The 16705-nt window shown below is 41.0% G+C and overlaps 1 protein-coding gene across 7 annotated transcripts in view; it reads left to right on the top strand.

The window, feature by feature from the left end:
• The first annotated feature begins 5313 nt into the window (after nucleotides 1-5313).
• Nucleotides 5314-16705, top strand: part of Amer2 (APC membrane recruitment protein 2) — a 35518-nt gene continuing 24126 nt past the window's right edge. For 2 of the 7 annotated variants that reach the window (XR_007108891.1, XR_007108888.1), the window contains exon 1: nucleotides 5314-7950. Coding sequence is in view for 2 of the 7 variants with exons in the window: in XM_047554498.1 (XP_047410454.1) it covers nucleotides 5314-7362 (2049 nt within the window). In the remaining 5 variants the exon portion in view is untranslated. Of the gene's footprint in view, nucleotides 9070-11954; nucleotides 15481-16705 lie in introns of those variants that run through there. The other 5 variants (XR_007108889.1, XR_007108890.1, XR_007108887.1 and 2 more) reach the window with 5 other exon arrangements.

The raw sequence follows: 16705 nt of genomic DNA on the forward strand, positions 1-16705 counted from the left end.
TCCTATTCCCATCTCCCTCCTTTCCCTTCATTCCCCTTTATCTAATCCCATGAACTTCTATTCACTCCCCCTTATTGTTAGTTAGCATCCGTATATCAGAGAGAATATTCTACCTTTGGTTTTTGGGGACTGGCTTATTTCACTTAGCACGATAATCTCCAGTTCCATCCCTTTACCGGCATATGCCATAATTTCATTCTTCTTTATGGCTGAGTAATATTCTATTGTGTATATATACTACATTTTCTTTACGAGACAGAATATTTTTTAGGAGTGGTTCTAGCTAAACGACTGAGAGACTGAGAGGGAGTGAAGGGAACGACTGTTAGGAGCAGACTGGTGGATGTGGTGTTAGGTATTTCTCAGGGAACTCTGGCTTAAGAGTTCTGACTTAGGAGACAGGAGAACAATATGAGCCACAAAATTTCTTGTTTTGCCCTCCCCACTATGTGAAATTTCAATTCTCTTTTACAGTCCTCCTGGATGGTCTGGGATTCCCAGGGTTCTCATGTCATAAACTAATATCTGCTTTTCTCTGCCAAAACCATTTTCTTATTTGTTTCCTCTGGCTGGCAGTGGTACTGTCCCACATTTCTGACAATTCTGGAAGTTTCATCCACGACCCTGAAATTTGCCAAGCGACCATGCCTGTTGGAGCAGCCCATATTGTCAGAACCTGCCAATGTCTGAATCCAAGGACAGGCCTGTCTCTCTTGGGGCACTGATGATGGTGTTGTGGACTGAAGGTGAGACGGATGCTGTCACCATTGTTGGTGATAATGTTGGCTCTGGGATGACTTGTGTGTTCCAAAAGATATATTGAAGTCCTAAACCCTGGCACCTGTAGATGGGAATTTATTTGGAAATAGGTTCATTGAAAATGTAACTAAGATGGAAGAAGAGATTGGACCAGATTAGGTTGGGCCTTATTCCAATATTACTGGTGTCCTTCTAAGAAAATAAGTGACATAGACAGACATGCAAGGGAGAACATTCTGTTAAGATGGAGGCAGCAGTTGGAAAGATGTGTCTGAAAGCCAACAACAGAAACTAGCAGATGGGCATGGGACAGCTTCTCCCTCCGGGTCTATACTAGTAACCAGCCCTGCTGACATTATCATCCTGAACTTCCAACTCCTGAACTATGATAAAACTTCTGTTGTTTTAAGGTACCTTTGTTACTGCAGCCCCAGGAAACTATCCAGTGGTGCTCCCCTCAAATGCCAGCACTGTCAGCTGATGCATGCTGTGTCCTCTGGGGACCCCCAGCATTACAAAGAATGGCTCACTTTGCTTTTATTTTGTTTTTTGTATCTAGGATTCAGGTACAAATCTATGGGACCTGGGCCCAACTGGCATCCAGTGAACCAGAACACCTCACTCCCTGGGCTTCTGATGACTCCAGAGCCAATGTGGGATCATCTCTCTCCCGAGATGAGCTCTTTCCCCTCCACAGCCTCCACTGTACACCACAATTAATGTGGAAAATTATGAATTGCACTGGACTTTTCCACTTGCATGTTACTAATTAGAATGAATTTCTTCTGTGAATAAACATATATGTAGAACACCTATGGAACTCAAAGTAAGAACTGAAGTTTGGGAAAAATCAGGAATCAAAATATACTTAAAGGAAACAAAAGAATTTCAGTCTATATGTGCATGTACAAGTATGCCACAATGACACCCACTGTAGTCCATAATGATTATGTACCACCAATAGTAGTAGTAATAATAATAATGATAATAATTTCTGTGTAGAGCAGGAATCTCTCAGACATCTCCAGTCCCCATCTTGCCTGTTTTGACCTCTGGCCTTGTCTTCCTAGGCAAGAGGGGTACAGGAAAGTACAGGAAAGTACAGGAAGGAAGTGTATCCTTCTCCGAGCCAGGCTTCCTGCAAGGAACATCCATGTTTCTCTCTTGGCACCTGGGCACTTCACATTGTGATCTCTGCTTATGTGAGGGCAAGAACAGTCCTCATATACATAGAGTTGATGGCAGGGGAGATTCAAGGCTGCCCAAACTGGGGCTTTTTCTGATAGTATCATATAAGATCTTGGGCTAGACATTTGAGGGTCCTCACTGGCATCACAGCTTCTAGACATTACCTTGAGGGGGAAATCACAAGTGGCATGGACAAGAGCAAGGAGCTAGACATTTCAGACTGGGTTGGGGTATAGACTGGGCTAAGTGATCTGCAGATAGGAGGTACCCATTCCAATTCAAGTATCGTTTCAAAATCTCCTTGATTAAACATTATCCCTTTAAAGACTTAAGTCAAAAAGTAAAGCCAGTGATCTCTTTAATCAGGAATGCTGTGACTTGGAGGGTCCCATAGCCAGCAGTCACACAATAGTTCCAAGGGCAGTCCCCACCCAGTTCTTCCCACATTATGTTCTGAGTGCTTCACGTAAGGTAGAAAATTCACTTGATAAGCTTAAGACAGAGGCAGGGGCCCAGATTTTAGGAGACACTCCAAAATAGGAAATGATGATGATGATGATGATGTTGAAGTCATCAAACTCTTACGTGTTCCATGTGTTTCTCTTACATTTTTCCTGTTTCGCATATCTTCCTCTAGAGAGGCTTGCTGCTCAGAGAGGAACATCCTGACTCTATGACAAACACTCCAAAAGAAAAGCTCGTACTTGTCTTCCAGCAAAGTCCACTGACTGTTCACATTTGTGCAGCATTGTCTTGCTTTGGAACAGCTTTGTCTTGAAACATTTTCCCTCAGCCCCATTCTCTCTTCCCTTCCACTTTAATTTCCTGCTTACTCTTTAAATTGGAGCGGGGTGGGAAAATGTTTCCATTTTGTGCAAATGTAGTGTTTATGTCCCAAACCCCTTGACTGCAAAGAGCAATCTCAGGTCTGGATAAATCTTCATGATGGTTCATAACAACAGCCATTGATTTTACTACCCAACTGTTTGACTGCAGCTCTAACCATCAAACCAGCCTGCTCGACACCCGCCTTCCTGCAGTCTCTCTCCTCACCCGTCTGGTTCTTCTGTTAGGTTCCTTGTAAACTGGCCTCACTGTTTTTCTGATGTACCATAGCAAGGACTTGCCCAGTGCCTGAGATGGTGTTGAGTGTCCTTGCTTCCTTCTACTTCTGGGTCACCTTTCCCTGACTTAAGGGACTGAGGTGGCTTTGTCCCTTCCTTTTTGTTTGAGTATCTATGTCCCAAAGGAATGATATCCACCTCAAAGTCCTCTGCCAGTTTTCTCCCAGGGGGCCTGAGGATTCTCATGTAAATTAGGGTGGCATTTGGCTTGACAAGTGAGATCACCCAGTGGAAGTATCTACCTTCTCTGGATTCTCAGGGTCAGGGACAGAGGAGGGGAGGTTTTTTTTTTTATCATAGACTTTTTCATTCTTCCCTCATCTAAGCTACAAATGCTTTCAGACTGGCACAGTTATTTATATAGTAACCCACATATCTAACCAACTCTGCGTGTGTGTGTGTGTGTGTGTGTGTGTGTGTGTGTGTGTAAAAGAATTGAGAGACTTCCAATTGTCCTCCAAAAGGTTGTGAAGAAATAACAAATGAGTTTCCTTTTATAGTTCCTCATACCTGGTCTCTCTGCAAAGCAATGAGGACTTTGATTCATCTTTTCAAGTGGTCAGTTAGATTTAGGAAGAGCCTGTCTGTTCTCAGTTTTGTATCCTGTTCAGGGAGAGATACATGTCAAGAGTGGGAGTGAGCTGATGGGATTAGAATTCTGGGAATAACCTAAACTCACTGATTTCTTAATTCTACAAACAGTATTTCTGATAAAAAAAAAAATAAGCAGAAAAGAGCTACATACAACTATTAAGGCCTAAATGGACACCAAATACATTCCAGAACTACAGAAGTGGAAATGGCCAATATATTATTAGCAGAACTTCCAATTGAATGGGTAGGAATTGGGGAGCATATAGAAGAAAATTATACATGAGAGGACTAGGAAAGAGACTAATATTTGTGTGTATGTATATATATATATTACTTATAATTAAATAGTATTTAAAAATATAATAAATAATGAAAACCATAAATCATATATATGTATATATGTGATTGACCAAATTTCTTCTTTTTTAACAAAAAAAGGGGGGATGGGGGCAAATAAGCCCTCAGCTGGGATCATGAAAGTACATATCAAGGCTACAATATTAGCAGTCATCTTCGAAGTCAGAGCACAGACTGTTCTGGGCTGTTCCCTGAGGTGAGGCTTTCCTTTCTCCAGACCAGGTGAGTCAGAGCTCTTGCAGAGGCCCCTGGGCACTCAGATTGCTCCTGTAAAGGCTTTTCCTGTCCTATAAGGGAAAGAGGCAGGTCAGTCCTAGGGAAGTTCAAGGCCCAGGGCAGGGAATGACAGCAGCAGGAGCAGGACTAACACCAGCATCCTACTGAATGGAAAAGAAGAGGGCAGATCATAGAACTTAGAGGCTCACTTGTGGTGTGGATCTGAGGATCCCAAGCTATATTCTCTGTCATTTCATTTATTATGACCAAATGTGGTTTGAGTAGTGGCTTCTGTGACTTCGGCTCTTGGTTGCTCAGTCTGGGATAAAAGCCATGGTTGTCCCAATGGACTGGTCAACCTCCCTCCAATGGAACTGTTGCACTTTCATTGCTGAGAGTTGCTAATTGGTCTTAGACTGATGGCTAGTGCTTTCATAACAAGAATCAGAACCACAATAAGAAGGAAACAGCACTGACCTGGAAATTGTACTTAGCATTTGGACTAGATATAGATGTAAACAGACACACTTCATGCCTGCTGGGCTTAGTATCCAAATGTTAAGGACAGACATGAAGGAAATGTTAAGGAAAGGCACAACCATGCTCCATCTAGTAGAGATTAAAAAAATAATAATAATAATGGAATAAGCATTTTAGGTTGGGCTGACTTGTTTTGCCCTTTTTGTGGGCATTTCCTGATACATGATTGGGCTCCCAGAAAGCAAGTCTGGAGGAGCAATCTGAAGGCGTGAGAGAGTCGATGATATCTGAATTCCATAATTACGACTTTAATTTATGCAATTGACTGGAAGCTGGGTTGCAGGCTCTTGCTACAAAAAAAAAAAAAAAAAAAAAAAAACAAGCCAAGTGGGATGGAAGTGGGTTAGGATATTATATAAGCCCTTTGCGGGAGGGGAGATGGTCTTTTATGTGTGCTCTTTTGCGGCTACTGCTGCTGCTGCAGCAGCAGCAGTAGCGCAGCAGCAAGAGCGGCTCAGGTTGATTTAGAATACGGATGACAGTGGCCTGGCGCGAGCCCACGGCTGACGAAAGCTGCTTATCCCGCTCGGTTTCCATGGAGACGAGCAGGAGCAGCGGCGGCGGCGGCAGCAGCAGCGAGGCTGTCAGGGAGCTCGGCTGCTATCGCGCGTCCGCGGGGGTCTGCAGGAGGAAGGAGGAGGCCGGGGCTGGGACCCTCGCGGCAGACATGGACTTGCATTGTGATTGTGCCGCTGAAACGCCGGCCGCCGAGCAGCCGTCGGGGAAGATTAATAAAGCTGCTTTCAAATTATTCAAGAAGAGGAAATCGGGTGGCACCATGCCCAGCATTTTTGGGGTCAAAAACAAAGGGGATGGGAAAAGCTCGGGTCCGACGGGGATGGTGAGGAGCAGGACCCACGACGGATTAGCCGAGGTGGTGGTGCTGGAGGGCAGCAAGAAGGAGGAGCCGCGCGCCGGGGGCGACAGTGGCGGGGCCCGTGAAGGAGGTCGGCCGAACCTGGGGCCCCCCAGAGCCGCGGGGACCGGCGTGGGCTCCCTAGCCAACAGCTCTGTGGCTAAATCTCACAGCTTCTTTTCCCTTTTGAAAAAGAACGGGAGATCGGAAAACGGCAAAGGAGACCCTGCAGATGCGAGCAAGGCTGGCGGCAAACAAAAGAGGGGGCTGAAAGGGATCTTCAGCAGTATGCGCTGGCACAAGAAGGACAAGCGCGGCAAGGAGGAGGAGAAGGAGGCACGCGCGGCCGGCCAGGGCAGCCTGATCTTGCCCGGTTCCCTCACCGCCAGCTTGGAGTGCGTCAAGGAGGAAACGCCCAGAGCCGCGTGCGAGCCGGAGACCCCCAGCAAGGACGCCCCTAGAGATCCAGCAGGTGAGCTCGGAGGGGGAGAGGAGGTGCCTGCCTCCGCTGATCGCGCCCCAGCGCGGACCTGCAGCGAGGCCGAGAGCCCCGGGTGCCCTAACGACAAAAGCGCCCGGGGAGAGGACGCCGCGGGGCATCGGCGCGCCGAGAAGCCCCGGGCACCCCCTGAGTCGGGAGCTGGTGAGGTCCACACTGCCGAGGATGCTTCCAGGACAGGTGACGTTCCGATAAAGACTGTCCCCCTTGTCGACTCTGAATGTGGCAGCGGCCGGGCGTCTGCCGTCCCTGACCCTTCCTCTGTTGATCCACCCTCAGACCCATCGGCAGATCGTATTTGTTTGATGTTTTCTGACGTGACTTCACTGAAAAGCTTTGACTCTCTTACAGGCTGTGGAGATATTATTGCAGACCAAGAGGAAGAGGCAGGTCCCAGCTGTGACAAGCATGCCCCCGGGCCAGGCAAGCCAGTTCTCTCTAAAAAGAACCCCAGCGTGGTGGCCTACCAAGGAGGAGGGGAAGAGATGGCCAGCCCCGATGAGGTGGACGACACCTATCTCCAGGAATTCTGGGACATGCTTTCCCAGACTGAGGATCAAGGACAAGGGCCCCAAGAGGGAGCGGCTAAGGCGGCAACTGCACTGGAGACCAAAGTGGTGCCCGAGACCTCCAAAGATGCCAGAAGTGTAGAAACGTCCAAGGACGTGTCCTTGGTCAAACGCAGGAGGCTCAACAGGATCCCCATTGAACTCCATCCAAAGGAGCAGCAGCCCAAACACCTGGAGAAAGAGAAGGAGCAGCAAGAAGGTGTCCCCAACAGTGATGAGGGCTACTGGGACTCAACCACTCCGGGTCCAGAGGAAGAAAGTGCAAGCAGTGGTAAAAAGGCAGGCATCCCCCGGGATAGCTACAGTGGTGATGCACTCTATGATCTCTATGCTGACCCAGATGGAAGCGCAGCAGTCCCTCCTGCCAATGAGGAGACATCCTGCTTGTCCCGGTTAAAGCCTGTGTCTCCAGGCACCATCACCTGTCCACTGCGAACACCAGGCAGTTTACCGAAGGACTCTAAAATCCCTATTAGCATCAAGCATCTCACAAACCTCCCATCCAGCCATCCAGTTGTGCACCAGCAACCAACCAGGAGTGAGATGCCCAGAACAAAAATTCCAGTCTCCAAAGTGCTGGTCCGCAGGGTCAGCAACCGGGGCTTGGCTGGGACCACCATCCGGGCAGCAGCGTGCCATGACAGTGCCAAAAAGTTGTGAGGTCTTCGATGCCAAGGTGGATGGGCCACATATCAAGGAATACAACTTTTCCCCTGGAAACCATTAAAGGATATTTACTTCCCCTAAAGAAAGTCATTTAGTACCGCCGCCTGCTCTGGAGCCTGGCCCTACCAAGTCTTTGTGCTGGGAACAGGGGCAGGATACAGCCGAGAGGGGGATGTTACACCTGGAATTCTCCTCTCAAGATAAGTCCCTGAGAATTATTTTCAAGTACTTTTTTCTTTTTCTACCTTTTAAAAAATATTTTTTGTTCTTTTTTTTTTCTTTAATGCACTGAACACTTGGGAGTCACCTTTACTTGCCTTTGCAGAAAACAAGACTTAACCAAACCTAAATTAGCTCATGCCGGGATATTGGGCTGTGCTAGAGTCAGAGGGCCTGGAGGAGTCACTGCAGACCAGAGGAAATTTCCCTTTCTCTCTTCCCCTTTCCCTTTCAGAGCGGGGAGGGGGAAGACTCTTTGCTGTATCACTGTGTGGAAAACATCTACCAAGCTGAAAGAACCAGGGAGTTACCTGATCAGAAGGGATCTTGGTTGGCAGAAACTTCCCTACTTTCAGTTGCTAGGTATGCAAATACATAAAGATTTATCACTTGGAAAATAAAGGAAAGTTTTGGTTTGGTTGGTTTAGATCATTTGGGGGGAAATAAAAGGCTCACAGAGCAGTTTTTCACTTTTTGTTGTTTGTTGGGGGGGATCACTTATCCCCATCTACCCAGTACAAAAATCCGGATCAGGGAAAGATTTCACTAAATGCCAATAGATACAGTATTTAACATTTAAAATTTAACTTTCTTGTGTAGATAAAATATGCATTTTACAGTTCATCCCACTGTTAACATTTTATAATCTGTCAATAATCTAGAATTTAAAATCTGGTCTTATAGCTAGATATGATGTCTATCCCCAAACCATTAGGTTCTTTTATGTACTGTAACCTGAAACAATGCTAGCTTTTGGTTTATATGGGCTCTCTGGTCCTCAAAAAAGATCTATTGTGTTGATGTCCCAGAGGAATGGTTTTACCTTGTCTTGATTAAGAGTCCATTTGTTTCTCACCCCAAACCCTTATTTTCAAAGACTTTTATCATGGTTATAAAATTTTGAATCCAACATTTCATCAATGGTGGTGAGTCCGAAATGAAGGACACAACAAAAAAACATAGAAAGTAGTTTTTCCTGCCATCTGATTTTTGCTTTATAGACTATGGCTGAGACAGGTATGTTTGGAATATGAAATTGGCAAGCTTATGCATCATAAACACATTATTCTAAGATTTTTTTGAGAAGTAGTTTAATTATATGTATGTTTCCTAATATTTCAGCCAAGACTTTTATTCCAGAAAGGATTATTACATGCCTTGGTAGTTTGAATGATAAAGTGAAGCAGTTCCTAGAATGCTATTAGTGTCTAATGATTAAATTAATATCTTTTTGAAATGTGCTTCAGTGTATTCAATCAAAAGGCCAGGGCTTCTAGTGGAGGTGATTCATCATATCAGGAGGATTATATATATTCAAGTGAAAAGCCACAATGTAAATGACATAAACACTTCTATAACTCTCATTTGCGGGAGAGATTACTAAGTAGTGGACTGTTATTTTGATTTTAAATTTGTTTTCTGTTTTGTGAAAAAAAAAAGGCGGCAAACTGAATATATGAAAACCTATTTTGATAATATGAAGGAAGTTACAAAATAAACTAACATCAAAGGAAAACAAATCTGAGTCAGTGGTGTGAGCAGGTTGTTTCCCATTTTAAATTTGCAATGATTGGATTAGAAAAGGAGGTAGAAGCTTGCTGAATCTCTTTATTTATTACTGGCTATTGCATTGTCTCAGATCTTTAATGTTATTTCAAAGTAGTGTTTTAATATTTAATTTCCTTATGTCTCTAAATGAGGCTCTTCCTGCAGACATAGCTTTCAGGGTTCTGAACACACGACAACAAATTCATACAAGCATCTTGCACGTGCTCATGCTCTCAACTGCGTACAAACTAACAGACAAAAGACATCTAGAAATATTTAGGTTTGGAAATATCTTGGAAATTATTTCTGTCCTTGAAAAAGGGCTTTAAATTTGATTTAATGCTGATAGCACTATTTAGATTCAAATACATTCATTTTCCCCCAGTGAATCGGAGAAAACATAAATTTTATTTCTAGCTGCAAAACAAAGGCTCTAACTTTATTTTTCCTTCTTGTGCTTTTTCATGCAAGGGTTATATTGTCTTTTGCATAGCCATGGCCAAGTTTTATTTCTTCATTTGTTCAATTGTGCAGTAAAAGTTAACAGTACCTGAAGAACTGAGAATATTGTAAAGGCAATCTATTTCTAAGAGTAGAACAAGCGATTTGTGTTTTTACAGTTTGGGGACTTATTTCTGCATTTATATCATTATACTGTCTTCTCTTTGTAAGTAAAGGAAAATGTTAGCGAAGTATAAGTTCTCCTGTCAATCGATTTTAAATATTTGAAATATTTTTTAAAAATTATTTTCTTAAAATTATTTTCCCCATATTTTCATGACTTTTGAAATCTGATATCTCTAACAATTTCACCCACACTAGTCAAATGAAGGATTTGGGCAATGAATTAAATGGCCTCAATCACTTGGTGGGAATCACTGCAGTGGCAGGAGGAACGGGTGGCCAACTTTTTCTGACCACAGGAAAGGAATTGTAGTTGCTTTCTTATGCCAAGGGCTACTTTGTCTCATTTGAGCTGTTTTTTAAGATTTTTTTTTCCCCGCAATTTCCATGCCAGTTTTTATTAATTCACTCTCTAATAACTGTTTAAAGAGTATATAGGCCCATATTACTGATTTTTTTAAAGGGAAAGGTTAGATATGGGAGAACACCTTTCCCCATATGTATGATTCTAAGACACTCAGTTGGTTAATTCCCTTTGGACTAAGAGCTACCCAAATTAGAGGGGGCGGGGGGAAGCCAAATCAATTGTTGGACCGGAATTTACCAGGGTAATAGCTTGGCACAAAGACATCCTGACTTTTATTATCTATATTACACTTACAATATTACTTGAAACATCCTATTTTAGTTCTGATGATGGTTGGTGCTTTTATCTTTCCATTAGCACTAACTGGGAGAAATTTTATTTACTACAGCATTTTAAATAATCACAAGAGGAAAGAAATTTCACCTAATAACAATAGGATATAGATCATTAAGGACTTCCTTTGGATGCATTTTCCATCAATTATCTGACTTTTTATATACAGCGTTTAATCTATGAAGATGATAGCTTACAGAATTTAAAGATTTCATTCATTCATCACAGTAGGTTTTGAGTTTTGCATTTAAATGAATATGCCAAGAGCCCTTTGCTGACCAGTTATCAAGATAGAAAGACTATATCAGTTGTTAACATTTGTTTGACTGAAACTTCTAAGAGTTTTCAATATTCACCTCTTTTGTCAGATTAATTTTCCTAGGTGACTCTTTACTGTGAGTTCTGTATGAAGAGATTGACTCCTGTAGCATTTTGTCTGTCCCTTTGTTCACATGATAGTTGCTTAGTGCCCTTAGCAGAAATGGGACACTTTGCATGATGTTAAATTAACATGTCTGGACCATGTTAACATGTTGGAAGTCATTCATTGTTTTTAGTTATGCTAAATTTCTTTCTTGAATTACAAAGAGATGGACCTAGCTTCCCTGTTTGGCTAGTACTGAGACAAGTCCTGGTACATTCACATATACTTTGCTCTTTTTTTTCATTACTAAGAAATCAAGAATTTTAAATAATTAAGGAAAAGGCATCCTATTTGCTTCTTATTTTAAACAGCATGGTCGGTTTTAAAAATCTGAATGGAATAAGAAAAATCCAAGTACGTGGCTCATCCCTTTCCTTCTCTCCTCCTCCAGGTAGAGGGAGGAATGGATGACTCGGTTATTTGAGCAAAGTCATCCTTAGACATTTTCAATTCATTACACAAAAATATTTATAAAACAGTTTGGGATCAAAGGAGTAGTAGGAGAGACCAAAGTCTTAGCTGGTGTGGGAAAGCAAAAGGCCAGCGCTGACTATTAAAAAGGGAGTCGCGCTGTTGTGGAATATGTTAGGTTTGGCTCCTCCCCCACGGCGGTAGTTGAGTTTCACCCTCGTCCGGCTTTGAAGATTCTCTCCTGGCTGTTACAGATTGCTTCTCAGAAGCCTTCCACTGTGATAATGGCTTAAAGTAGACAGATTGTTGCAACGAGAGCCACTTATAAAGGATAAATTATCCTTATGCAGATGTTTTTAAAGGGTGATTCACAATGCTAGTTTCTTGAGCATGGAAGAGTTCCTTCTCAAACCGAAAAAGGGAAGATAAAAGTAGTCAGGAAGCCTCCAGAGCTGAAAATGGGCAGTTTTTATGATTGATGTTCACTTGAATTCAGTGCAACACGTATTTATGGGATGTATACTGTATCTAATACTTAATAATAACCTCTTCAGTCTGGGGTCCTATACAGTAATGCTGTAATTGGATTTTCTTAAAATTCATTAAAAATACTTTTATTTTATTTTACCTTCTTTTTGTATTTGTATCTGTTGTTTCTAGTTTGTGAGATGGAACACAGTAGGATGAGGTAAGCAAATTCCTCTAAAAATAATAATAGTAATTATAATATAATTTGTGTTGAGTACTTACTATGTGCCAGGCACTTACAGGAGCTTTACAAAGATTTACTTAATCCTCTTAATGGTCATAGGGGAGAGGTAACATTAGCTCCCTAGTATGACACCTGTAGTTCATCCTTTTTGTTTGTTTTTAATCCCCTCCACCTCTCTCTCCATCACTCTTTGTCTCTCTCTCTCTCTCTCTCTCTCTCTCTCTCTCTCTCTCTCTCTCTCTCTCTCTTTTCCTTCCTGGGACAAGGGCTATAAATTCTTTAGTGTCCTATGGTAATATAAGAGCTAAGAACTGCTGAAATCATTAAACAGTTCACTTTCACCAGGAAAAGCTCAGCCATGTCCATGCAGCTTTATATCTAAGACAATGGTGCTCACAGTCTCTCATAGGGATCTCTGCCACGCTTCGACAGTGGGTAGGCAAACATGGGCCTTCCTTCAGAGCTGTCCTCTCCTTTCAGGGATGAACATGAGAAGTACAGACAGAAAGCTCTTTTGTTGTCATAGTAATACTTCTTCCCTGATAGGATTTCCCTCATTCCAAGCACGCTTCACTTGTTTGCCTAACTTAAGCCCAATCTAGGCTTGTTCTGGCTGCTGTGTGCTTTTTTTTTTTTTTTTTTTTCTTTTTAATAATATTAAAAACATTTAACATAAGATCTACCCTATTAGCAATTTTTCAGTATATAATACAGTATTGTTAACTATGGACACATTTTTGTACAGCAGATTGTCAGAACTTTCAACTTGGTGTAACTGAAGCGTTATTCCCGCTGATCAGCAGCTCCCCATTCCTGTCTCCCTCCGCCCCTGGCAACCACCATTCTACTCTCCGATCCTATGAGTCTGACTATTTTGATACCTCATGTAAATGGAATCATGCGCATTTGTCTTTCTGTGACTGGCTTATTTCACTGAGTATCATGTCCTCCAGGTTTATCCCTGTTGTCAGAGGCTAGGATTTCCTTCCTTTTGAATACTGAATAGTATTCCTTTATATGTAGATACCACAACCATTTTCTCTACTTCATGGCGATTGTGAAAAATGCTGGAATGAACATGGAATGAAAATATTTCTTTAAGGTCCTGATTTGAATTCTTTTTGTTAAATATTCAGAAATAGGATCACTGGGTCATATGGTAATTTTATCTTTGAATTCCTGAGTACTTGCCATAGTGTTTTCCACAGAGGCTGCACCATTTGACATTGCTGCCAACAGCAGGGCTCCAGTTTCTCCACATGTTCACCAACCCTGACTATCTGTGGAGTGTGTTGAAAGTGTAGCCAATTGAGTTATCCTTTGCTTTGATGCAATTCTGAAGTCCAGATATAAGCACCTGGTTCTTTCAAAAGTAGTGCAGCCTATGTTCTGTCTGTGGCCATTGAATCCTGACCTTTATTTTCTGATTCATTAATTTGCTTAACAAATAGTTATTGAGCTCCTCTAAATCAGTCACCATGACCACATTTTATATTTAATTCTAATGACCAACATGGACTGTGTGTTTACTATAGTGCCAGGGTGGAGCTCTGTGCTGTATTTTACATTGTCCTCTTTACTTTTCACAAGAACCATGTAAAGTATGTATTGACTCCATTCTCCAGAGGAAGAAAATGTTTGGAAAGGTTAAAAATCATCTTGACCAAAGTCATTCATTTAGTAAGTAATAGGGGCAGCATTTGAACCAGAAACCTAACTCTACAGCTGATGCTTTAACTGTAAATATTTTTTATCCATGAGAATTTTTGTATTACTTGTTTTAAATAAGAAATTGATCAAAGTTTTGAACTGCCAGAGTCAAACAAAATTTTTATGATGGTGCATATCCTTAAAACAATGACTACTTTAGTTAAAAGTGAACTTGGTTTTTAAAAAATTAGTTTGATGGCCTTTAAATAATCTGAATTACCTACAAATCTAAAAGGTAGATCTCAGAGTCTAGCGAACATTTTTTCTCACCTGGGTCAGTCAAAAATTTGGGCTTTATTCACCAATTATTTTTGAGCTGTATATTAACTGGTCTAAAATCTGATTAGTACTTTGCCAATAATAAAACCAGCAAAGTAAATTCCATAATGAATCCATCAGGTTGCCACCTGAGTTTTCTTTCCCTCTAATTTTATTAAAGATGACTCTTTCTGTATCTAGGGAAAATCAGTTTGAAATTACATTGCTGTCACAATTCATGACACTATTTTACTGATGTACAAGATACCTACATTTGGTCCAATTTTTCTGACTTCTAGATTTCAATGAGATGCAGTTGAAAAATTCAGCAACAATGGTTATTCTATTGAACTGTAAACTGGGGTAATTTTTGGAAATTATGCAATTGCTGTGTAGAGTAACTATGTGAGAAGATACATTTTAAATAAAATGCAGCCTGGGTTCCCATTACTTGAGGCACATTAAACTTTCTCAGATACTTTCAGACCTGGATCACTTAATAAACTACAGCAGAAATTCTAAAACTATCCAGTCAAATAGCAGGAGGAATGGAGCACAAATACAGTCAATACTTAACACATAATGAAGTGACCCCAGTTAGCCTGAAGGAATTAATGAATCTTCTCAAATACCTATGTGAGAATCATTTATTCCTCCACAAGGCACTTATTTCTAAATAAAGGTGGAGAAACTCTAACAAAGAAGTATTTAATATTTTTATTGCTTCCAGGATAAATTTAATTAAATATGGAGGATCTGATAGTGGTAGAATTATCAAGAATATCAGGGAAAATGGTGTTGATGTTATAGGCAAAGCAAATTTCCACCATTTTTACTTGTCACCAGCTATCTAGCAAGCTCACTGGAACTTCAGGTTTTGCCCATCTTGTTTATATGAAGCATCTCAGTGTAATAAAAGGAATAGCAGATTATTTGAAAATGGTGACAAAGAGAACCCAAATGAGAGACCCCATTTCTATAATTAGTTTCCCTGAAAGTCAGGCATGTCTTTGAGGACAAGCTGTTGGCTGTATTATTTTTGTGCACAGGAGGAAAATTGTTAGTAGGTTTATAGATATTATTTTTATAATAGAATGTTAACCCCCTGAAAAACATCAAACGTTGTCTCCTAGAACTAACTCTATGTTTTCAAAACTTGTTTTAAAAAGGATTCTAAATAGCAATAGGATCTTTTCTTCCTCTCCACTCCAGTGGTTTCATGGGATAGATGAATCAATGTTTATATTTTTAAACCTGTAAATATTTTATTTTGGGTATTTTGTATATTTGTTGATATAATTCCATTTTGTGCATCTATACCATTGTGCATGTTGCTGTTTTTGATAGTCACTCTTTCAATGAATGTAAGAAGCTTGGACTAATAGCACTTTCCTTGTTTCATTCAGCCATCTTAAAATGAAAATACAATGCTGCCATTTTAACTGTTGTGTTTAATTTTTAACTGTTGTGTTTAATTCAGTCAATAAAATTTGTTGCTCCTTTGCATTTAAAGAGAATTCTGTTATTTCTCTAGGATCAGTTTTATTTCTGGATCTTTCAATTTTTAGAAATTATACCAATGATGATAACCACGATGTGGTGTGTGTGTGTGTGTGTGTGTGTGTGTGTGTGTGTGTGCGTGTGATGTGGGGAGTTGGGGGAGATTGTTAGAAAGACCAGTGGGAGGTCCATATATTTTTCCACACTTTGTAAACAAGTGAAAAGTTATTGTTTGATTTGGACAGCTGCCTTTTGAAAAGTGCCTTTGTTATTCTGGTGCTTATCTGATGTCTGCGCCCTTTACTTAGAAAACCTCCATGCCTTGCCATACCTCATGAGGCCAGCTAATCTGCTGTAACCATTAGATAGCAGTCAAATTAAGGCCATGGGAGTCTTTCTAAAAGGTTGTTTCCTGGGTTTTGTTTATTTTGTTTTTGATGATAGGTTTTCACTTCCTATGTTGAATAGGTTCAAATCCAAAGTATTTTGAGACTCAATATGAAGAATAATAAGGTTTGCCATTTTGTATTTAAAAAATTAAAATTAAAACATAAATTGTTTTGAAGTATATCTCCCTTAAAATAGATTTATTCACACCACAGATGCTTACACTTCTCTTAGATACCAAGAAAATTCATATTTATCAGCAGAACATGATGAGGAAATACTTTCAAAGGGAGATCTGAAAGTCACAGTAAATAATCGTATTAAATATACATCAGTAGAACCATAACTATTGAGCTAGGAAGTTCATGAAGTCTTTCTGCTGCCCTTCCTTCCTCCATGTCCCTTTTCTCTCTCCTCCTCTTCTCTTTTTCTAGAATTAACATGGAAAGTACTTTGAGATAACTTAACCCAATCTCTCTTCAATGAGGCAATGAAGAAACGAAAGTTCACAGATGCTAAGAAACTTGCTATAAAGTCTTTGAAGTAATAAGTTATAGTAAAAAGACTCCAAGTGTATTAGACTGTTTTGTGGTATTATAACAAAATACCTGAGGTTGGGAACTTCTAGAGGAAAGAGGTTTATTTAGCTCATAGTTCTGGAGGTCTGAGAGCATGTTGTCAGTATGTGCTTGGCTCTGGTGAGGGCTTCATAGCAAATGGCATCACATGGCAGGAGTGTGTGCCATAGTGTTGACTGGTGCATGCAGAAGAGGGCTTCAAGGGAGGTGCCAGGCTTGCTTCCAACAACCCATTCTCGTGGGGACTGATCCAGTCTCATGAGACC

Source organism: Sciurus carolinensis, chromosome 5 (assembly GCF_902686445.1).
Source record: "Sciurus carolinensis chromosome 5, mSciCar1.2, whole genome shotgun sequence".
Classification (NCBI taxonomy): Eukaryota; Metazoa; Chordata; class Mammalia; order Rodentia; family Sciuridae; genus Sciurus; species Sciurus carolinensis.